The 22,816-nt window shown below is 46.5% G+C and overlaps 1 protein-coding gene, 1 long non-coding RNA gene and 2 other non-coding genes across 6 annotated transcripts in view; 2 read left to right on the top strand and 2 right to left on the bottom strand.

The window, feature by feature from the left end:
* Nucleotides 1-957: 957 nt before the first annotated feature.
* Nucleotides 958-1,029, bottom strand: TRNAH-GUG (transfer RNA histidin (anticodon GUG)). The gene has a single exon. It is a non-coding gene; the product is annotated as a tRNA-His (tRNA).
* Nucleotides 1,030-1,947: 918 nt separating this feature from the next.
* Nucleotides 1,948-2,019, top strand: TRNAH-GUG (transfer RNA histidin (anticodon GUG)). Its single transcript has one exon. It is a non-coding gene; the product is annotated as a tRNA-His (tRNA).
* Nucleotides 1,991-6,863, bottom strand: LOC144945569 (uncharacterized). Its single transcript, XR_013639692.1, has 3 exons — nucleotides 6,342-6,863; nucleotides 5,090-5,156; nucleotides 1,991-3,416 (listed from the first exon to the last, which is right to left on the bottom strand). It is a non-coding gene; the product is annotated as an uncharacterized LOC144945569 (long non-coding RNA).
* Nucleotides 6,864-6,883: 20 nt separating this feature from the next.
* Nucleotides 6,884-22,816, top strand: part of LOC144945568 (uncharacterized) — a 41,248-nt gene continuing 25,315 nt past the window's right edge. For 2 of the 3 annotated variants that reach the window (XR_013639690.1, XM_078874055.1), the window contains exons 1-9: nucleotides 6,884-7,564; nucleotides 10,945-11,113; nucleotides 14,852-15,292; nucleotides 15,922-16,026; nucleotides 18,193-18,339; nucleotides 18,912-19,013; nucleotides 19,658-19,804; nucleotides 20,388-20,556; nucleotides 21,494-21,699. Coding sequence is in view for 2 of the 3 variants with exons in the window: in XM_078874055.1 (XP_078730181.1) it covers nucleotides 10,979-11,113; nucleotides 14,852-15,292; nucleotides 15,922-16,026; nucleotides 18,193-18,339; nucleotides 18,912-19,013; nucleotides 19,658-19,804; nucleotides 20,388-20,556; nucleotides 21,494-21,699 (1,452 nt within the window). In the remaining variant the exon portion in view is untranslated. The remainder of the gene's footprint in view (nucleotides 7,565-10,944; nucleotides 11,114-14,851; nucleotides 15,293-15,921; nucleotides 16,027-18,192; nucleotides 18,340-18,911; nucleotides 19,014-19,657; nucleotides 19,805-20,387; nucleotides 20,557-21,493; nucleotides 21,700-22,816) is intronic. The other variant, XM_078874056.1, reaches the window with a different exon arrangement.

Genomic DNA, 22,816 nt, shown 5'->3' with positions numbered 1-22,816 from the left:
CTAGTGGAATCTTTAATAAAAGAAACTGAGTGGATTGTAATAATAGTAAGTATAGAAACAAACAAGGAGATGTATTGTAAGAGTCACTTTATTTTTCATTAATATTAAAGTAGTGAAGTTGCCTTTACATGCTTAAGCTGTTAATTTAGCCATTGCATGGGTGGACCTTATCCTTATCAATCATCCAAACATTTGCCCCCCCTGAGAGATTTTGCAGGAGCCGCCACTGCTTTGGGTAGCCTGAAAATTATCGTTAATGTGCTTTGAAGAACAACCATTCACCGTAACTTCACCTTTTCATTCTAAAGGCGCGCCTTGTTGTTGACGATTGTGCTGAGTTGTCTGTTATTTGTGCCTGGGCACCAATGCCATCGCATCACCACAAATTCATTGTGATGATGGAATACGAAGAGCCAACGTGCCGGATACAGAACAATGTTTACAGTCGGTGAATAGCACTACCTGCTGTGTCATTCGTGACACTAAACATGCGCAGAGAAGCACTGAGAGACGCAGAGAGGAAGCCGTGGATGAGACGACACGTGCAGGTGAATGAGGTAATGACACCTGGTGAGAGAGGCGAGGCTTGGGCAGGACGCGTCACGGCCAGAAGGGACGATGGCGGTGGTCAGCAATTATAGCGGAGTGGCAGCCACGGAATGGAACGCGTCCGAGAGGATGTGCACCGAGGAGATGGAGCGATGAAATCGGTCGAAGACATCACATTGACTCTGACAAAATTTAGGCACACGTACGGGATGTAATAGCTGCACGGACACGCTGCATCTGTACAACGCTGCTGGGCCAATCATCGCCGGTCTTCTCCAAATATTTGCGAACACATTTACAACAAAGCGGTCATTTCTAAAACACTCATTCACCACGGAGATGGATTTGTCTGGGATATAAAAAGAAGGAATAAAAATCAAGCCCGCTGCCGTGTCTTTGTCACCACAATGCCGTGACTCGGATTCGAACCGAGGTTGCTGCGGCCACAACGCAGAGTACTAACCACTATACGATCACGGCGAGCTACGCGGGCTCGCAATTACGGGGGCGCCGGGAGCCCCTCTTATAGCCGGGACCCCGCTGGGCAGGTAGCCCCGCCCACTAAGCAGGTAGCCCCGCCTACTGCTCAAGTTGCCTCCGCCTGTGTCTCTATGTAAGTCGTTGGGTTTCTATGTGAGTCTATATGTAAGTCTATGGGTCTCTATGTGAGTCTATGAGACTCCATGTAAGTTTATGGGTCTCTATGTGAGTCTATATGTAAGTCTATGGGTCACTATGTGAGTCTATGAGTCTCCATGTAAGTCTATGGGTCTCTATGCAAGTCTATGGGCTTGTGTGAGTCTATGGGTCTCCATGCAAGTCTATGGGTCTCTATGTGAGTCTGAGTCTCTATGTGAGTCTATGAGTCTCCATGTAAGTCTAAGGGTCTCTATGTAAGTCTATGGTTCTCTATGTGAGTCTATAGGTCTCTATGTGAGTCTATGAGTCTCCATGTAAGTCTATTGGTCTCTATGTGAGTCTATGGTTCTCTATGTGAGTCTATGGGTCTGTATGTGTCTATGAGTCTCCTTGTAAGTCTATGGGCCTCTGTGTGAGTCTATGGGTATCTATGTGAGTCTAAAAGTCTCCTTTTAAGTCTATGGGTCTTTATGTGTATCATTGTCAACCGGGCTGAGACCATGAACTCACTGCACTCGGGAACCCGGTTCTATCACGGTTACCCGTCTGTTTAAAGATAAATGCGAACCCATGCAACTTCCCACAAATCTGCCGGCTGTGTCTGCGAGCCCTCAGCCACCCGACCACCGTCTTCGCCCTCCTCCATAGCCCCACGGGCTCCACGTGGTCTGGGTGACTGCACTGGGCACCACGTGCCCAGCGGGGTCCCGGCTATAAGAGGGGCTCCCGGCACCCTGTGATCGCGAGCCCGCGTAGCTCGCCGTGATCGTATAGTGGTTAGTACTCTGCGTTGTGGCCGCAGCAACCTCGGTTCGAATCCGAGTCACGGCATTGTGGTGACAAAGACACGGCAGCGGGCTCGATTTTTAAATCCTTTATATTAAGTTCACTTGCTTGTGCGCTTACGACCGTGCAAATCTTTCGGTCGTTTTTTTTACCCACTTCCCGTGATCCAATCGAGCTGACATTTTGCACAGACTCGTGCGTGACAATTTATTTTGGTGAAATTTTTTTTCAAAAATTTTACACTATTTAGGATTTTTTTTTTTATATTTAATTACCAATTGCTTAATGGTGGCAGGCAATCATCTGATCCATAGGTGGCAGCCATCTCAAGCCAGATGACGAGAGGACTCTAGCCGCCACGCATATAAAGGATTTATAGTGAAAAACTTTGTTTTTACCGGTTAATTTTTTTTTTATTTGAAGGTCATAGAAATCCATTGCCGACGTACATTCAGAAAATAAAGTTGTTTAACGTAGAACAGGTGTGGGTAACGTTTTCCAACAAGGGTTTTGCCACCAAGTACTAAGTCATGTTTTGCAGAGGGGTCAACTACTTATTTCCCTCATTAAAATGCAAATCAATTCATAACATTTTTGACATGCGTTTTTCTGGATTTTGTTGTTATTGTCTCTCACTGTTCAAATAAACCTACCATTAAAATTATAGACTGGTCATTTCTTTGTCAGTGGGCAAACGTACAAAATCAGCAGGGGATCAAATACTTTTTTCCCTCACTGTAGCACCCTTGTCCAATAGTAGACTGAACAATGGGCTGTGTACGCACGCTTGCTGGCAAGGAAAGAAAGGATGTTTATGTCGTGTTAATACTTAAGCGATCCAGGGCTATAAATACCCAAGGGATCCCAGGTTGTTGTTAAAGATGACGTCACGGACAAAAAAGAAGGCGGGGCGTGAGAGAAAGGGAACGCCCAGGAGGGGAGTGAGCTCGTGTGGAAAATAAAGAGGAGTGTGTCATCTCAATTTTCGTCTGGTGAAATTATTTCTGAAGGGAGCCTCCTGCGTTGGATTCATGGCAGAGGCATCAGGGGTCTGATATGGCGTCTCGTGTCTCCTCCTGCGCAGCGCTGTCCGACATTCAGATGATTCATATTCTTGGTTCTTTTGGTAAAGTCAAGTAGAAGGGGAATAATAAAATAATACAAATATAAAACAATAAAAATTCTCACGACGTTTCGACTGCAACACAAGCAATCATCTTCAGGTGTGAAATCAAAATTCAGAGGATGTGGTACAGGGCACCGGAAGCCATCCTGGGCCTAAAGAGCAGCAGCCCGATGGACATGTGGTCGCTGGGCTGCATCATCGCCGAGCTGTACTCTGGGGATATTCTTTTCCCAGGCCACCACGATGCCCACCAGCTCGCCCTCATCATGGAGGTGAGTGTCACTCGTGAGTCAGGCTGAGGCAACCTAGCGGGAATCTGAGAATGAAAACAAACAGAACGGATAGATCAGTGGCAATCGTGGTTGATATTCCAGGCAGGTAGGGGTAGAACTCGGAACCGATTAGTTGATTGTTTTTTTTACTATTAAGATCACAATGCATGCTTCCCTTGCTGGTTGATTGGATTCCATGGAATCGTGGCTGAAATGTTTTATTTTGATTGGGTTTTTACTTGTCAGTGTTTTATTAAAATATAAATATATTTAAACCTCTGATGTAGTGCTTTAAGTCTACGAATTGGAAAGGCGCTTTAAATAACTTATATTATTATTAAATACATAGTAAGTGAAAGAAAATACTGTGGCCACATATGCAGCATTAAACATATGGTGCTGCATGCATTTTATTCCATGCTTGTAGTAAAACATTGGATTGTGAGTAACTTGGTCTGCGAGTGTTTTGCAAGACGAGCAAAATTTTTTAATACATTTTAACTTGATAAACGAGCGAGATCTTGCAATACGAGTAGTACGTATACGCTTTGTCTGCCAAGCGTCACGTGATCACAACTGAGCCAATGGTTCTTCTCTCTCTCTCGCTGCGGGATTGTGGGTAATCGTCTCCCATGCTCGGTCTCAGTCGGCGTGCCTCACTCGTATGGTCAACATCCGTGCGAGCGTATATTGTTTACTATAGTGTTATGACCACGTGTGTGTGTGTGTGTAAAGCATTTATTATTTTGTGTCCAAGTGTAGTAACTGTACTGCAACAATACTTTTTACCTCCTCAAAAGGAGGCAAAAGCAAGTGTCATTGGATAGGTTCCTTGTTAAAGTCGCACAAAAAAAAGAAGATTCCAGTGAGCCAACAGATGGCAGTGATTCCGTTAGTGACAGTGAAAGTCGTCCTACACAATAACCCTCCTCCTCTCCTCTCTCTCGTCTCACTCACACCAGCTACGATTACATTTAATTAATACATTTGATTACTTTATATGAAATTTAAATAATAAAAATATAAAAAGGTATTTTGTATCAAATAATTTTTATATGAATATTTTTGGGTTGTGGAACGAATCATCTGAGTCTACATGATTTCTTATGGGGAAATTCGCTTTGATATACGAGTGCTTTGGATTACAAACACGTTTCCGGAACGAATTATGCTCGCAATCCAAGGTTTTACTGTATTGCCTTAAATCAAGAGGGAAGTTCAACCTCTGCAGGCTTTGCCCGTTCCTTTTTAGGCCCCACCTCCATTATTCCAGGGGCTGTTTGATGACACCACCAGAGAGCTGCCTTGCACTGTTGGGAACTTAAAATTCAACTTTGATTCCTTTCTAAGTTGAACTTATGCACATAACACTCACAAAAACACCCGTATAGAGACCCATAGATTAATACCGATAAACCAAAGACTCACACGGTGACCCATAAACTCACACTGAGACCCATAAACTCGCACATAACCGCATAGCCTCACAGTCCCATAGAATCAAAAGCTATAGACTCACAAAGGGATCCAGAGACTCACACAGATATCTATAGACTCACAAAAATACCCAGACTCACACATATACCCAAAGACTCACGCAGAAATGGAAAGATGCAAATAAATGCAACAAGGTTTCTGACGCCATTTTTTTTACACCTTGATGCCAAAAAACAGCAAATGACACAACGTAAAAAAACTTAAAATAAGCACGTAGTACCTGCAGCAGGGACGAAGAAACACCACATCAGCTCACACGCCACGAACCACCACTGTGCTCAATCCCCCTGTCGATGGAATCGAGCCAACAAGTGCGTTACTCCTCTCAGCCTTTGCAGATATCGTCACGGCTGCAAGTGATCAAAATCAACTTTGAGGTCGTGTGTTTATACATTTATTATGATCAAAAGTCAATTAACATGTATTGTTATCTGACAATAATATATATATGATATACATTTTCATGTAACGGCCCTCCATAACAGTCCCTACAGCATCGGAATTCCCTATGGTCTGAAACCTGCAAGCCGAGGTCGATTAATGCACTGACTTAACAAGGCGTAACCTGGAGGCCAGACAATAGGGGATTGGTGGCTGTGGATAACGAGACACTAGGTGAGAAGAGAGGGGATTGATGGCTGGGGATGAGGAGACATAGTACTAGGTGATAAGAGAGGGGATTAGTGGCTAGGGATGACAAGACACAAGGTGAGAAGATAGGGGATTGGTCACTGGGGATGAGGAGGCATGAGGTGAGAAGAGAGCGGATTAGTGGCTAGGGATGACAAGACACACGGTGAGAAGATAGGGAACTGGTAACTGAGGATGATGAGACACAAGGTGAGGAGATAGGAGATTTGTGGCTGGGGGTGAAGAGACTGTCCGAGGTGGGGCATGACAAGGAACCACGCGTGTAGCATCAGATGCAGCAGCAGCCAAGCGGTGATGATGAGTTGCAAAGGTGACCAAGAATTGCCCAGCACGGTGAAGTATGGTCACTCACGTAGCCCCCACGAACCTCACAGTATACTGGCAGGGGTGAGTGGGGCGGGGAGGGTTGGCAGTGGTGACCCTAACATAGCAGTGGATATATGAATATATGATGGCCGGTAGTTGCTGAATAGCAGTCACCCTCCTTATTCTCCTTCCGTTCCTCTCTTAAAGCTTACACCTTCCCATATTGACCATTCCTGTCCTCTCCCCTCCCCCTGCACCTCCACTTCTTCCCTTCCCCTCCTCTTCCCCAACTCCTCCACATCCTGCATCGTGGCCACCACCCTTCTCCTATCCTTCCCCAACCTCTACACAACCGCTATCGTGACCACCCATTCCTCAACCCTTGCACGCTCCCGTCATCTGTATCATCTCGTTGTACCGTTGTTTTTACTCATGTTAAGTACCTTGAACAAAGGCACTCTATAAATATTAAATAATGATGTTGTTGCTTATGTTGATTATTTTTATGATGTTACCGATGATGATGTTGCTGGTGATGACGCTGATAGGAGACCTCGCTTCCATGCTTGTGTAATAATTCTCCGGAGACGGATTCGGAATCGGTCCTCTTTATTTTCACTTGACGGTACACTTGCTCCCACACGCTCCGTTGCTGGCAGGCAACGTAGCGGCAGCGGACTCCCACCAGCTCCCACCGCGCACGTGGCACCCGGAGCCCCGTACGCGCGTGGCTCTCGCCCCCGTTCAGTTCCCAGACTCCTCCCCGATCCTTCCTCTCTCTCCCTCTTAATCCCTTCGTCACGTGGTCCTCCCAGCCAATCCTTCATGGACAATCTCGACCGTTCTCGATGGTTCCCTGTCAATCCCGGGACCACGCCTCTTACCCGGATCCCCATTGGCTGGGGCCCCAATTGGCTGGGCCAATCACTCCTGCTGACATGCCGTGATCACGCCGGCCCCACACTCCCTATCTCAACCCTTATTGGCTACAAGCAGGACCGGCAAGCCAATCCCCCACGTGAACCCACGATAGCTGTTATTACACTTGTGTGCAGATTATCGCTCAGCGATCGTCGGTGCTTCAAGGGGTCGGGCGGCCAGACCCAGTCCAGAGGGGCACTGTAGGATGGAAGCTTCCACCACAGCAGCTACCAAGGGTGAAACAGGAGCAGAGGATGCCACAGCTGCCATAGCAACAACCGAGGTGGCTATAGCAGATGGTGGCACAGCAGCAGAAGATGGTGCCACAGCTGCCACAGTAGCAGCAGTCACGGTGGCCGGAACAGAAGATGCCACAGATGCTACAGCAGCAACTACCAATGTGGCCACAGAAGCTGCCAAATCAGCAACTGAGGTGGCTACGGGAAATGATGGCAGAGCAGAAGATGGTGCCACAGCGGAATAAAATGCTGCGGATGGCACAGCAGCAGCAGCAGTACTAGAAGCAGAAGATGCCACAGCTGCCAAAGCAGTAGCAGCTGCCAAGGATGCGACAGGAGAAGATGCCAAAGCTGCCACAGCATCAACCGACGTGGCTATGGCAGATGATGGCACAGCAGCATAAGATGGTGTCACAGAAGATGGTGCCACAGCTGCCCACACCAGCAGCAGCAATCGAGGTGGCTGCATCAGAATGCGCCCTAGCTGCCATAGCAGCTGCGACCAGAGCAGCAACTGAATGAGAATCTACAGCGCGGTGTACAAGTTGTGCTCCAGGTCCATGAGCCAGGCTGACATGGTAAGAAAGAAGCGGGCTCCTGCCACCGAGTGTGAGAGCAAGGTGTCTCAAGTCTGTGTATAGTGTAGTGTATAGTAGTGTAGTGTATAGTGTAGTGTATAGTGTAGTGTATAGTAGTGTAGGGTATAGTGTAGTGTATAGTAGTGTAGGGTATAGTGTAGTGTATAGTGTAGTGTATACATGCATTGAACGTATCGTAACGTATCATATTGTACTGTACTCACCAAGATTCTGTCCGTCGTCTGCATACTTGAACAATGTTAAGGGTTGTCGATAGCAATTTTGTCGTATCGATATCGCCATCGTTAGATCGATATATCGTAAGTAGATCCGCCGTAACTCGGGGACTACCTGTATTAAACACGAATAATAACTTAAAATCAAAACCACCTAGCGAATTAAATAAACTATGTAACAATAACTATGCTACTGTGTCCATTTATGCAGCAGCTGACAGCGTTAAGCGAATAAAGAACCACAAACATTAATTTATAGCAAGTTCCTTAAGGCTCTTTAGACCTGTACCCTCATTTATTATATAAATACAGCAGCCAGTTTTAATAAAATAAACATTTAACACGTTACTTTGTTGTCTGTTCTAATGTATTCAACTTTATGTTGTATTGTACTATTTAGTATACAATTGTTAAACAATACTTGATGGTGGTTCGCCTCCTTAAGGTAATTAAGTTTATTTCCCTCAAAACATTAATTACAGCATATTTTATTGTTATATTTCATTGTAATCATACGCAAACTGACAAACGAGTTTTTTTTAAATAATGTAAGCTACGTAACTATGTTGTTATGAATGTTTAAATATACATATTACATCTTTAATAAGAGTTTAACAGCTTTAAATACTGTATGTAGATATGTCAGCATTACGGCATTTTTACCGATTAAATCTACTTTTGATTCTCGCAAGACTTACAAACGAGTTTGGAGAATAATCCAAACTATGTAACGATGAATTTAGACTTTGCAACTGAAATCCGTAATGTTATTCAAGATTTACCTCAGAATGATCGTCGTGTAACATTATAAATTAAGTTGTAACCTTATCCCGCTGCTCCCTACCTCACAGTACATTACATTTAATGTAAAAAGTTACTTTATTTCACGTATCTGGACACAATAAGTGACTTTGTAAAATCGCTGCCGTTGAGCGGATTTTGGTTTCCCGCCAAAATCCGGGGTGACCAGGCCTGGGACGCTCCTAGATCGACTCAGCCTCAAATTATAACCTGGTGCGAATACAATTTTGATTTAAAGCTTTCGTGACTGCAAGGATTAATATTCTTGTTTGTTTCGGTAAAGTCACGTAGAAGGGAAATAATCAAATAACAAAAATATAAAATCATAAAAATATAAAACAATAAAAATTCTCACGTTTCGACCGCAACACAAGCGACTTGTAAAGTACTAGGAAGACAAAGGCGGCCGGACAAGTTGTTGATGTTGTGAGTTCGTGTTGATGTTGTGAGTTGGTGTTGATGTTGTGAGTTCGTGTTGATGTTGTGAGTTCGTGTTGATGTTGTGAGTTCGTGTTGATGGTGTGAGTCTGTGTTGATGGTGTGAGTTCGTGTTGATGGTGTGAGTTCGTGTTGATGTTGTGAGTTTGTGTTGTGAGTCCGTGTTGTGAGTCCGTGTTGATGTTGTGAGTTCGTGTTGATGTTGTGAGTTCGTGTTGATGGTGTGAGTTCGTGTTGATGGTGTGAGTTCGTGTTGATGTTGTGAGTCCGTGTTGATGGTGTGAGTTCGTGTTGATGTTGTGAGTCCGTGTTGATGGTGTGAGTCTGTGTTGATGGTGTGAGTTCGTGTTGATGGTGTGAGTTCGTGTTGATGTTGTGAGTTCGTGTTGATGGTGTGAGTTCGTGTTGATGTTGTGAGTCCGTGTTGATGGTGTGAGTTCGTGTTGATGTTGTGAGTTCGTGTTGATGTTGTGAGTTCGTGTTGATGTTGAGTCCGTGTTGATGTTGTGAGTTCGTGTTGATGGTGTGAGTTCGTGTTGATGTCGTGAGTTCGTATTGATGTTGTGAGTTCGTGTTGATGTTGTGAGTCCGTGTTGATGGTGTGAGTTCGTGTTGATGTTGTGAGTTCGTGTTGATGTTGTGAGTTCGTGTTGATGGTGTGAGTCTGTGTTGATGGTGTGAGTTCGTGTTGATGGTGTGAGTTCGTGTTGATGTTGTGAGTTTGTGTTGTGAGTCCGTGTTGTGAGTCCGTGTTGATGTTGTGAGTTCGTGTTGATGTTGTGAGTTCGTGTTGATGGTGTGAGTTCGTGTTGATGTTGTGAGTCCGTGTTGATGGTGTGAGTTCGTGTTGATGTTGTGAGTCCGTGTTGATGGTGTGAGTTCGTGTTGATGGTGTGAGTTCGTGTTGATGTTGTGAGTTCGTGTTGATGGTGTGAGTTCGTGTTGATGTTGTGAGTTCGTGTTGATGTTGTGAGTTCGTGTTGATGGTGTGAGTTCGTGTTGATGGTGTGAGTCTGTGTTGATGGTGTGAGTTCGTGTTGATGGTGTGAGTTCGTGTTCATGGTGTGAGTTCGTGTTGATGTTGTGAGTTCGTGTTGATGTTGTGAGTTCGTGTTGATGTTGTGAGTTCGTGTTGATGTTGTGAGTTCATGTTGATGGTGTGAGTTCGTGTTGATGTTGTGAGTGCAGGAATTCATATTCTTGGGGTCTTTCTGTAAAATCATGTAGATAGGTTAAAAGAAAATAACCAAAAACTACGATGTTTCAATTGCAACACAAGCGGTCGTCATTAGGAATAGGGGGTTTGCTTCTAAAGGCAAACTGTTTATAAAGGTTTTGGAATGGGCATAGCCCAAATGTTTTTCCATGAAAACATTGGCTACAACAGGATATATTTTAATTTGGTGGAAAACCCACCACTTACATTAACATTAGCTGCCCTGCCCATGCTTCTGACATTTGAGCTACGCCCATTTCAAAACCTTTATAAACAGTTTGCCTTTAGAAGCTTACCCCCTATTCCTGATTATGACCACTTGTGTTGCGATCGAAGCTTCGTAGTTTTTTTTGTTATTTTCTTTGAGCCTATCTACGTGACTTTACCAAAAGACCCAAATAATATCAGATAATCATCACTGATCTTGGCTGTTAGCAGCAATCGAACTAGGGTTGCCGAGTTCTTAGCGCAGCGAGATAACCGATGCGCTACCTCCTCACTCACATCCCCACTCACTCCACCCATCCAATCCCAGCCACAAACCCCACCCACAACCCTGTGTGTGTGTGATGACTGTTCCCCACACGTAAACACGTGTCACACATTCGAGATCTGCCTCGATTTGCGCCAGATTTCTCTACAACGCATGCTACTCACGCCTGGCCGCTCGTGTCCATTCCCCACCACAGACGCCCACCAAGCCTGTCGGCTATCGGTCACGAGATGGAGTCGGGAGCTCAGAGCAAGAGGATCGGCTTCCCTGTCCCAAATCCAATGGTGACCCGAATGACGCGAGTAGTCCCTATTCCACGAGCATATCTGGAGATGCAGCTTCTTCCCAAAGAGACCATCGATAAGGTACGACGCACGTCATCTCGAGCACCCCACGTGGAGATGGTGGTATAGCAACACGCCTTGTGCATGCGGGCATGGAGCAGCGAGTCATACGCTCAAGGAAAAGGAGAATATAAATGTCACATTAACTCAGCCCTTTGGACTTCGCACCTGATCGGCTCACAAGGGCCAACATCACATTTAGCCCCTCTATGTAAGACCAAAACAGGAGGAGGATTTCTTAACATATCTGGCTGTCACCTGATGATGCTGTTTGTTATAATTACCGACGAAACGTTACTGTACTCGAATTATAAATTATGTGGGTTTCCTCTCTAACACACCGGTGTGCTGTACTAGTGTAGAGGAGTAGTCAGGGACATTATGTCACGCTCACCTTCCGGTGTGATGACGTCATGGGAAGTGATGTCATGCACAGGAGGCGGGGCGATGACATCATGTCTTCCTAGGGTACTTAAGCTGGAGCCCATGACGTGAGCGGGGTCGTCGCAGGAGGCAGGGAACCTTGAAGGATGCAAGTTAGACCCAGGGGTAGGGCTGACGGAGTCCAGAAGGAAACTAGCCCTAGCGTTAGGAGTGGCTGCTTTACCCGGTCGGTCGATGTTGGCTGATCCCTCGGCCGGCACAGTGGGAAGAGCCCGGGAAGCTAGTTGGGTTAGGGAGCCTAGGACCCCTACCCCTGGGAAGAAGTATATTATCTCTTAGCCCGTATTTGGGGTAAGCCCCTAATAAACCGCTGGCGTAAGCCCCTAAGAAGATCTGCCTCCGAGTCGTCTTTGCACCACAACACTAGTGACGAATTGGCACGTTTTATTTACGTGACAAACCTTACTAATTGGCTGTGTCGGGTGGTGACGGGTTTAACGACACATTTATATATTTATGCCATCTAACCAAGAAACCTCTATTATGGATATTATTGGTTGTGAAAGCCTCCTGCGTGTTAAACTGAAAGGAGAAGTCGTTTGAGGCCAGATGACCCCCCTCATACAGAGCCCGAAATTGAGCTGGCCTGAAAGGAGGGGTGGGAGCCAGGGGCCCACAAAGAGGGGTAGCACCTCTAAGGGATGATGCGGGAGCGGAGCCTGCAATAGTGCAGGAAAATCATCAGTTGTTAGTGAATCATCTTCTTGGTTCTTTCGGTAAAGTCACGTAGTAGGGAAATAATAAAATAAAATAAACATAATAAAATACAATTCTCACGACGTTTCGGCCACAACGCAAGCAGCCGTCCTCAGGTGAAGAACAGGTCTGTTGGAAAGACAGCGTCTGAATGAACACCGCCAAGCTTGGCAGCGCATATTTAAGCTGGGTTAGAGGCGGAAGGGCGCCTTGACAAAGGAACTTGCATATCAACAGACGAATTTAGCATAAATTCCGATTTAAAGCTTTCGTGACTGCAGGGATTCATCTTCTTGGTTCTTTTGGTAAAGTCATGTAGAAGGGAAATAATAAAATAATAAAAATAAAACATAATAAAATACAATTTTCACGACGTTTCGTCCACAACGCAAGCAGCCGTCCTCAGGTGAAGAACAGGGCTGTCGGAAAGACAGCGTCTGAATGAATGAATGTTAGTGAATCATGACACCTGGTTTAAGAGAATTTGCATTGCGCTGTAATGTGCCTGCGTTTTTTTACGATAAAAGCAAAAAGGCACGCTGCATGGAGGATAGAGACGGTGATGTCTTGCTCAGTTCTTGGGTCGCCCCAAATAATGATGGTTTCAAGTCGTTTCGGCTGTGCCACCCATGGCACAGCGATCGCTTGCTCTCAGAGGCACGACGAGGGGCTGCACATGTAGAACCAGAGGTAGCAATAGCCAAGCGGTGATGATGATGACGAGTCGCCAAGGCTACCAACATTTCCCCAGAACGATCAACTATGGTCACTCACGTAGCTCCCACGAGCCTCGTGCCATGTTGGCACAGGCAGCAGCGGGGCCGTGGGAGTATTGGCAGTGGTGAACCTAACTTAGGAGTGGATCCATCTTCTTGGTTCTTTCGGTAAAGTCACGTAGAAGGGAAATAATACAATAATAAAAATAAAACATAATCAAATACAATTCTCACGACGTTTCGGCCACAACGAAGGGCGCCTTTATCAAGGCGCCCTTCCGCCTCTAACCCAGCTTAAATATGCGCTGCCAAGCTTGGTGGTGTTCATTCAGACGCTGTCTTTCCAACAGACCTGTTCTTCACCTGAGGACGGCTGCTTGCGTTGTGGCCGAAACGTCGTGAGAATTGTATTTTATTATTTTTAATATTTTATTATTTCCCTTCTACGTGACTTTACCGAAAGAACCAAGAAGATGAATCCCTGCAGTCACGAAAGCTTCAAATCGAAATTTAGGAGTGGATATCTGTAGATATGATGGCTGGTAGTTGCTGATGAGCAGTCGCCCTTCATAACCTCCTTCCATTCCTCTGTTAAAGCTCACACCTCACATTGCCCATTCCTGTTCTCTTTCCTGCCTCTGCACCTTCACTTCTTCCCTTCCCCTCCTCTTCCTCAACGCCTCCACATCCTGCATCGTGGCCACCACCCTTCTCCTATCCTTCCCCAACCCCTACACAACCGCTATCGTGACCACCCATTCCTCAACCCTTGCATGCTCCCGTCATCTGTATCATCTCTTTGTACCGTTGTTTTTACTCATGTTAAGCATCTTGACCAAAGGCACTCTATAAATATAAAACAAGAATAATGATGTTTACACTATGAGACCTCCTTTACCAGTGGCAAAATATAGTAATAGGTTCTTTGGTTTTTTCGGTAAAGTCACGTATAAAGATAAAATAATAAATTAAATAATAGCATACGACGTTTCGATTGCAACACAAGCAATCGCCATCAGGTATGGTGAAATAGCGACATAAAATCTAACCAGAAAACTATAGACAGACATATAAGCAGACAGATATCACCAAGATACATAGATTGAGCAGCACAGGTACAGAGAGGGGGCCACCCCACAGAGACGATCACCCCTCTCTGTACCTGTGTTGCTCAATCTATGTATCTTGGTGATATCTGTCTGCTTATATGTCTGTCTATAGTTTTCTGGTTAGATTTTATGTCGCTATTTCACTATACCTGATGATGATTGCTTGTGTTGCAATCGAAACGTCGTATGCTATTATTTAATTTATTATTTTATCTTTATATGTGACTTTACCGAAAAAAACAAAGAATAATTCCTGCAGTTACGAAAGCTCCAAAATTAAGATAGTAATAGGTTTTTACCCTTTCAACTGGTACAAAAAACTAATACCTTTATACAAGGCATCATGTTTACAATAACCACAACACAAGCAGTCAAAATGCAAACAAAAAGAAACAACTCTGATAATGATAATGATATGCACTGTCCTTGACTGGTACAAAAAAACTGACACCTTTATACAAGGCATCATGTTTACAATAACCACAACACAAGCAGTCAAAATGCAAACAAAAAGAAACAACTCTGATAATGAAGACAGTGCATATCAAGGACAGTGCATATCATTATCAGAGTTGTTTCTTTTTGTTTGCATTTTGACTGCTTGTGTTGTGGTTATTGTAAACATGATGCCTTGTATAAAGGTGTCAGTTTTTTGTACCAGTTGAAAGGGTAAAAACCTATTACTATTACAATAATGATGTTGTTGTTTGATGATGATGATTTTGCTGATGATGATGATGTTACCAATGATGATGTTGCTGGTGATGACGCTTCCGTGCTTCTTCTGTGTGCAGATTATCGCTCAGCAATCGTCGGGGCCTCAAGGAGTCGCGCAGCCAGACGCAGTCCGGGGGGGCACTGCAGGGGGGCAGTCACAGCAGCTGCCAAGGGTGCCACAGAAGGACAACATTGTGCCACGGCAGCAGAAGATGGTGCCACAGCTGCCACAGCATCAACAGCAACCGAGGTGGCTGCATCAGAATGCCCCCCAGCCGCCACTGCAGCAGCGAACAGAGCAGCGATCAGGGCAGCAACTACATCTACAGCGCACGTACAAGTTGTTCTCCAAGTCCATAAGCAAAGCTGCCATGGTAAGAAAGAAGCCGGCCCCGGCAGCTGAGTGTGTAAGCCAGGTGTCTGAAGTCATCACGAAGATGGCGTCGACAAAGGATTGGAAGATGAAGGGACCGGCCACCGACACCTTCACCACTAACAGCAGCACTCGGCCCAGCCAGGTAACGTTTCACTTCACTAATGCCGTATGATGAGCAGGTAAAGGCACAGGCCCTGCAGGTGCTTGTCATGCCAATTTCCTTGCACAAGGAGTGCTTTCACCTCGAAGGACGCTCTGGAGATAGCGCCCTCCATCTACGAGGGGATGATGCAGTCTCCTCTGCTTTTGGCGTCGAACTCTGGGGGCCAGAAATCTTGTAAGTGATGGCAGTACCCCATACTTTATATTACAGAACTGCGTCTGAGATCCCTTGTTCAATTGACAATGTGGTCAACGCATAATGATCCCACAGAAGGGGATAAAGTCCTGGGCCTCCACTAGTTCGACTGCACATCAAATGCGAACCTAGTGCGACCTGTAAAAATGACCACTTGGGAGACAAAGGCGGCCGGGCAGGCGTGGTGCAGGCCACCTAGCCCCTCGTGCGCCATGCCGGCCTTCATGGATGCTACTCGCTAACATCAGCCCTTTCCCCAACGGCCTGTTAAGGCTGTAGAGGGGACCTTTTTCCTTGTAACCTTCGTAGCTGCTACTCGCTCCCTCACAGCTCTTGCCACCAACATTGTGTTCGCACCAAGGCTCTATTCGTAGGAACGTTGCCACTGATGTTGTGTTTGTGGTGGTCCCCAGCAGCAGCCGATGTCTTCATTTTCCAAGTTGGGATTGAAGGCTCCTGCCGGGCAGTCGACGAAACCGGCCTCCACCACCATCACCAGCAGCACTCGGCCCAGCCAGGTAACGTAAGGGGTACTTCCACCTCGAGGGAAGCTCTGGAGAGAAAACCCCTCCCTCTAAGAGGGAATCATTCAATCTCCGCTGCTTTTGGAACCACACACTGAGGCTATTAATCTTTGAAAAGGGTGGGAGTACCCTTCTTCTTCAAGTGATGCTCTGGGCAACTCAAAATGGCCCCACGGAAGCGGATATCACAGATCTAGATCTGAGATCCCTCCTTCAAGTGACACTCTAATCCACTCAGAACGACCTGCAGAAGAGGATCCAGTCCAGGGCCTCTCCGAGGCTGACTCAGACACAAATGGGAACCTGGTGCAATCTGTAAAATATCATCTTGTTCAATGTGTAATGTGAGGTTACACCTGGATGATGATTGGCTCTGCTGGCTTCAGCCTGCAACCAATGGGGAGGCGAGCCAGGGACGTGGCCCTGGAACCGTACAGTATCTTCGGGAAAGTTCCAGGGGTGTGGCTGAGGATTGGCTGCGTGGTATCACGTGGGCCAGGGATTAAAAGGGGCGGAGAAAGACAGCACGTGGTCAGTGTGCGGAGAAACGAAGGGGGAGGCCACGCTGGTTCCGTGGTCCGGAGCCTGCCACGTGGCGGGCAGTCTCTCTCTCACGCTGTCAGCCAACAGCGTGAAGGAGCAAGGGAACTGGAGGAATGAATGTGGTGGAAACTGAACGAAACCGAATAAAGAATCCTCAAGTCACTACGTCGTCCGAACGGGGTTTATTACAAATCTACGCTATGTGCAACTCAGAATGGCCTGTGGAAACAGATATCATAGAGATTGCTCTGAGGTCTCTTCTCCTTCAAGTAATGCTCTGGTCTATTCATCCCATCAGACCAATCCAATCATAATAATAATTACACTCACCACATGGGTAACATCTGATCAGACTCTCAGATATATACGAGCTGGATGGAGCACTTTTGGAAGTTGAAATTTACTTCGATTTGTTAGACGGATCATCCTGTTTACCAGTTGCCCATATATTTTGCATAGAGACCCATAGAGATATATAAAGTGTTTGATTTTATCCGATTTTTTTACATGGATGATGGTTCAGTGTAGCCAATTTCCTGGATATTTTACTACACAGGAGATCCGTTGTGCTTCATGAGCCATAGCAGTAGCAGCAGCAAATCAACGGCCCACAACATAAACATTGCAGAGCAGAGTGCAACAGGGTCCCCAAGGTATTCATATTCTTAGGTTTTTTCGGTAAAGTCACATAGGTAAAAAATTAAAATTAATAAAAGTAAAATTAAAATAAAAATTACGACGTTTCGGAGGCAACACAAGCTTCCGTCGTGATTTTTATTTTATTTTTATTTTACTTTTATAAATTTTAATTTTTTACCTACGTGACTTTACAGAAAAAACCTAAGAATATGAATCCTTACAGTCACGAAAGCTTCAAATCTAGAATCCCCAAAGGATATTTGCACAACCAACAAATGGGGCTTTTAACAGTCGTAAAAAATAAAACTCACGCGAATCAGAAACACTGCAAGTGTAATATGAACGAATTATGTTCAGGTGCAAGTGAGCTGCTGGAAAGCTGAATCATGATAAAAGTGTAACATCGCGATGTGCTTGAAGAGGAACGTTGTCAATCGGTGCCCATCACCAACAAATGTCCCCTCTGTGGGCTCACGAAGGTTGTGAGTTTCACATTCAGAGCAGTTAGTCCAGGATTAATGGATGGCATTGGTGTTGTCTGCAGAGTTTGGTAATGGCTGCAGAGTTTGGTAGTACATGTTGTTTACGTCGTTTATTGTGAAAATTCGGTCACAGTTCATATGATCACTGTTTTATTGCTTTTATTTCTTTATTTTGGTGATTTTCGAAAAAAAATTGGTTTGGCCATGTTTGTTTGTTGTAGTACAGAGTAAGACTGATGGCCTTAATCTAAGTTGTCTTGTGGTTGTTGTTGTTTGACTTGCATCCCATTGGGATTTTTGCACACAGTGTTGGTGTACGGTGCTTTTTCTGCAATATTTTGCTGTATTTTCTTGGATTTTCTGTTTGCACTTAGTCACTTTAAGATGTTTTCTTGTTTTTGTTTTTTGTTTGTTGCGGTTGCATCCGATTCAAGAGCCGAATGGCTCACAGGGCTTTACCTAATAAATGAACTTGAACTTGTCGCTGTCCGTGCAGCTCACGTTTGCGGTGAATCCTCCACTACCACCGCACCCCGTGGACAGACCCCGACCGCCGGTGCTGGCGATGGCGCCGGAGAAAAGGGAGCAGTTGGCTGTGGAGAACGTGGACTCATGTCCAGGCTGGGCTACAACCTCGCCACCGGTACGGATCCCCACATCCCTCTCGTGTCACACATCGACATAGACAGACCCCAGGTAACGTAAGGGGTAGTTCCCCCTCAAGGGAAGCTCTGGAGAGAAACCCCTCCCTCTAAGAGGGGATCATTCAATCTCCTCATCTTTTGGAACCACACACTGAGGTTATTAATCTTTGAAAAGGGTAGGAGTACCCTTGTTCAAGTGACACTCTGGTCAACTCAAAATTACGCCACAGAAGAGGAGCCAGTCCTGGGCTTCCCCTAGGTCGACTCAGCCTCAAATGCAAACCTAGTGCGACCTGTAAAAATGACCACTTGGGAGACAAAGGCGGCCGGGCAGGCGTGGTGCAGGCCATCTAGCACCTCTTGCGCCATGCCGGCCTTCATGGGTGCTACTCGCTAACATCAGCCCTTTCCCCAACGGCCTGTTAAGGCTATAGAGGGGACCTTTTTCCTTGTAACCTTCGTAGCTGCTACTTGCTCCTTTACAGTCCTTGCCACTAACATTGTGTTCGCACCAAGGCTCTATTCGTAGGAACGTTGCCACTGATGTTGTGTTTGTGGTGCTTCCCTGCAGCAGCCAACGTCTTCATTTTCCAAGTTGGGATTGAAGGCTCCTGTCGGGCAGTCGACGAAACCAGCCTCCACCACCATCACCAACAGCACTCGGCCCAGCCAGGTAACAGAAGGCGTACTTCCACCTCGAGGGAAGTTCTGGAGAGAAAACCCCTCCCTCTAAGACGGGGGGATCATTCAATCTCCTCTGCTTTTGGAACCACACACTGAGGCTATTAATCTTTGAAAAGGGTGGGATTACCCTTCTTCTTCAAGTGATGCTCTGGGCAACTCAAAATGGCCCCATGAAAGCGGATATCACAGATCTAGATCTGAGATCCCTCCTTCAAGTGACACCCTGATCCACTCAGAACGACCTGCAGAAGAGGATCCAGTCTAGGGCCTCTCTTAGGCTGACTCAGACACAAATGGAAACCTGGTGCAATCTGTAAAATATCATCTTGTTCAATGTGTAATGTGAGGTTTCACCTGGATGATGATGATGATTGGCTCTGCCGGCCTCAGCCGCAACCAATGGGGAGTCGAGCCAGGGGCGTGGCCCTGGAGCCAAGCAGTAGCTTCGAGAAAGTTCCAGGGGTGTGGCTGAGGATTGGCTGCGTGGTATCACGTGTGCCAGGGATTAAAAGGGGCGGAGAAAGACAGCACGTGGTCAGTGTGTGTTAGTTGCGGTTGCACCCGGTTCAAAAGCTGAATGGCTCACAGGGCTCTACCTAATAAATGAACTTAAACTTGTTGCTGTCCGTGCAGCTCACGTTTGCGGTGAATCCTCCACTACCACCGCACCCCGTGGACAGACCCCGACCGCCGGTGCTGGCGATGGCGCCGGAGAAAAGGGAGCAGTTGGCTGTGGAGAACGTGGACTCATGTCCCGGCTGGGCTACAACCTCGCCACCGGTACGGATCCCCACATCCCTCTCGTGTCACACATAGACAGACCCCCTGTGCACCTTTAACAGCCTTGATGGGGGGGGCTCGCCTCTAGAGGTGGTGCTGTAATACGTTAACTGCTGCTGCTTCTGTGCCAGGGCCCGGGCGTAGATGCGCTGTGTTCACATTTGTGTTCGCTGAGCTGCATTGGCTTCCATTTGCTTAAGGAATACATTATGAGGTCGCACTCATTACACACAAAGTGCTTGCCACAAATGAACCACAGTACATTGCTGATCTCGTCAAGGAACATCAAACCATCGCGCGAACTCCGGTCATCCTCGCCAGCTGATTTTGGCGTGGCCATCAGACGTAACATGGTCACTGCATCGTGCGCTTTCAGATGTGCTTCTGCGGCCGTCTGGAATGCTCTTCCTTCCCATATTAGGAAGGCACTGGAGCTATGCACTTTTAAATCTACACTGAAAACGAATTACTTTAAAACTGCTTTTTGTGTTTAGTTTGTTGTCCTGCTCTACGCACATGGAGAGTGCCCTCATAACCGCTGCATGTCGTTGCCTTTGCATGGCTGCATTGTGCAATCCCGCAGGAACACGAGGGCTCTCCTCCTGCACTGGAGGTGAACCCGTTGAAGGAGGAGAAGGACGACAGCGACGCTGTCCAGGTGGTGGATGCACGGGGCCCTGCCAGCGTGGACAACGGACAGGACGCTGGCCCGAAGCCCAAAACGACATCGCATGAGGGCGTCAATCCATCAGGTGACATGAGTTTCCCCTCTCGCAGTTTCAGGTGTTGTTCAGTGGCATCCGCATCTTAATTCTAGATTTGAAGCTTTCGTGACTGCAAGGATTCATATTCTTAGGTTTTTTTCGGTAAAGACACGTTGGTAAAAAATAAAAATTACGATAGCAGTATACTGCTATCGTAGTAGTATACTGCTATCGTGCTGTGACGGTTCCATCTGAAGACGGAAGCTTGTGTTGCCTCCGAAACGTCGTGATTTTTATTTTATTTTTATTTGACTTTTATTAACTTTAATTTTTTACCTACGTGACTTTACCGAAAAAACCTAAGAATATGAATTCGCATCTTAGTTCGGTTTCTTCTTTGTGCTTGGATGTGTACATGTGTACAGGTGTGTGCATCTGTTTGTGTACAGGTGTGTGCACCTGTGTGTTGGCCACCCACAGCCTCGTGTGCCGTTCCGGATTTCATAGGTGCTCGCTAACAGCACTTGCCCCAAAAGTCTGTTGCGACTACTTGAGGGTTCTTTGTCTGAGTGAGTGGAGCGCCGGGTGGCTAAATGTTGGCACAGTAGGAGGCACAGGTGGTCCATCTGCCAGTTATCTCAGTCAACCCATGGCACTTGGGTCTGTCCCGTGACCTTTTGCCAGCCTTCGACACTTCACATGGCTTCAAAGTGTGCCTAGCTTGGCATAAACACTTAGTGGCAAATGTTGTGTGTGAGACATCTGCCTGCCGATGAGTACACACAGCACACTATATTATGCCATGTCCGACCACATAGCCGCAGCATAATATAGCGAGTTTTGGGTATAAATAGGTCAGCCACTATTCAAATAACAGACTTATTATAGGGGAGCAACAAGTTGTCAAAAGTTGACTATGACGACGAATATTTAGGAAATTGTTCTGCCAGTAAGATAATAGAGCTAATCATGGTGTTGGGTGCAGGGGAGGGCGGTGGCATTTGTTCATCTTTTGCACAGAGTCTGACAGCAACAAACTCTGAGGTGCCCTATGAGACATACAACCAGCAGGAGCGAGAGGAGCTGAAGCGAGTCTCCGCCGTCTGGTACCTGGGCACCGCGAAGCGTCTGCTTCCACGAAGCGGAATACGCAACGACGGCTACGACAACGACAAGGGGTTCTACATCCACGTAAGAGCAAGAGCCAACGGTCGGAAATTCTGCTGCTGCTGCTGATCTTTAAAATGTTGAGCACCTTTCATACCGAAAGGTTTTGAGGCCTTGTCACACAGGTTTGAGGTGATGCGTAACGTTGCAGAATCAGAATTTCTATTCGTACCGCAGAAATGTGACGAGACAAACGTTTCGATTTAAAGCTTTCGTGACTGCAGGGATTCATCTTCTTGGTTCTTTCGGTAAAGTCACGTAGAAGGGAAGTAATAAAATAATAAAAATAAAACATAATAAAATAATTCTCACGACGTTTCGGCCACAACGCAAGCAGCCGTCCCCCGACAGACCTGGTCTTCAGCTGAGGACGGCTGCTTGCGTTGTGGCCGAAACGTCGTGAGAATTATTTTATTATGTTTTATTTTTATTATTTTATTACTTCCCTTCTACGTGACTTTACCGAAAGAACCAAGAAGATGAGACAAACGTTGTTAAGACATACAGCGGTACCTCGGTACACGTCGTTAGTTCGTTCCAGAAGGTAGGACTTAAGAAATAAAGGGAAAGGAAATAATCCGTTCCAGAGTATAAGAAATGATATTTTATATGGCATATTATACATTAATGGGGTTGTATAAAATAATTTAGACACTAATTACTAAAATGCATACAGAAGCCACGTGCCTCAACCTCGCACGTCGCGCGCGCCTCGACCCGGGGCTCCACCCTCTATGGGGGCAGCCCCCCACGCCCCCTCAACCTCTCCCCCCTGCCCCTCACCCCCCCGCCCCTCACCCCCCCGCCCCCCGCCCCTCTCCCCCACGCCCCCCGCCCCTCTCCCCCACGTCCCCCGCCCCTCTACCTCCCCGCCCCCCGCCCCTCCCCCCTACGCCACCCGCCCCTCCCCCCCACGTCCCCCGCCCCTCCCCCCCACGCCCCCCGCCCCTCTCCTCCACGCCCCCCCGCCCCTCTTGTTGTATCCTAAGCCTTCTTCCAAACTTGATATTTTTATATATTATCTTTTTACTTGATATATAATGAATGAAAACACCCCAAAAAGCAGCAGGCTGCAAAAACCAGGTGTTGTTAAGTAATGGACTGGAGGAGGGCTAGGATGACAGAATTTGCAACCTTGCTT

Source organism: Lampetra fluviatilis, chromosome 38 (genome assembly GCF_964198595.1).
Source record: "Lampetra fluviatilis chromosome 38, kcLamFluv1.1, whole genome shotgun sequence".
Taxonomy (NCBI): domain Eukaryota; kingdom Metazoa; phylum Chordata; class Hyperoartia; order Petromyzontiformes; family Petromyzontidae; genus Lampetra; species Lampetra fluviatilis.
Note: the sequence above shows the minus strand (reverse complement) of the source record. Positions and strands in the feature narration are given on the sequence as shown.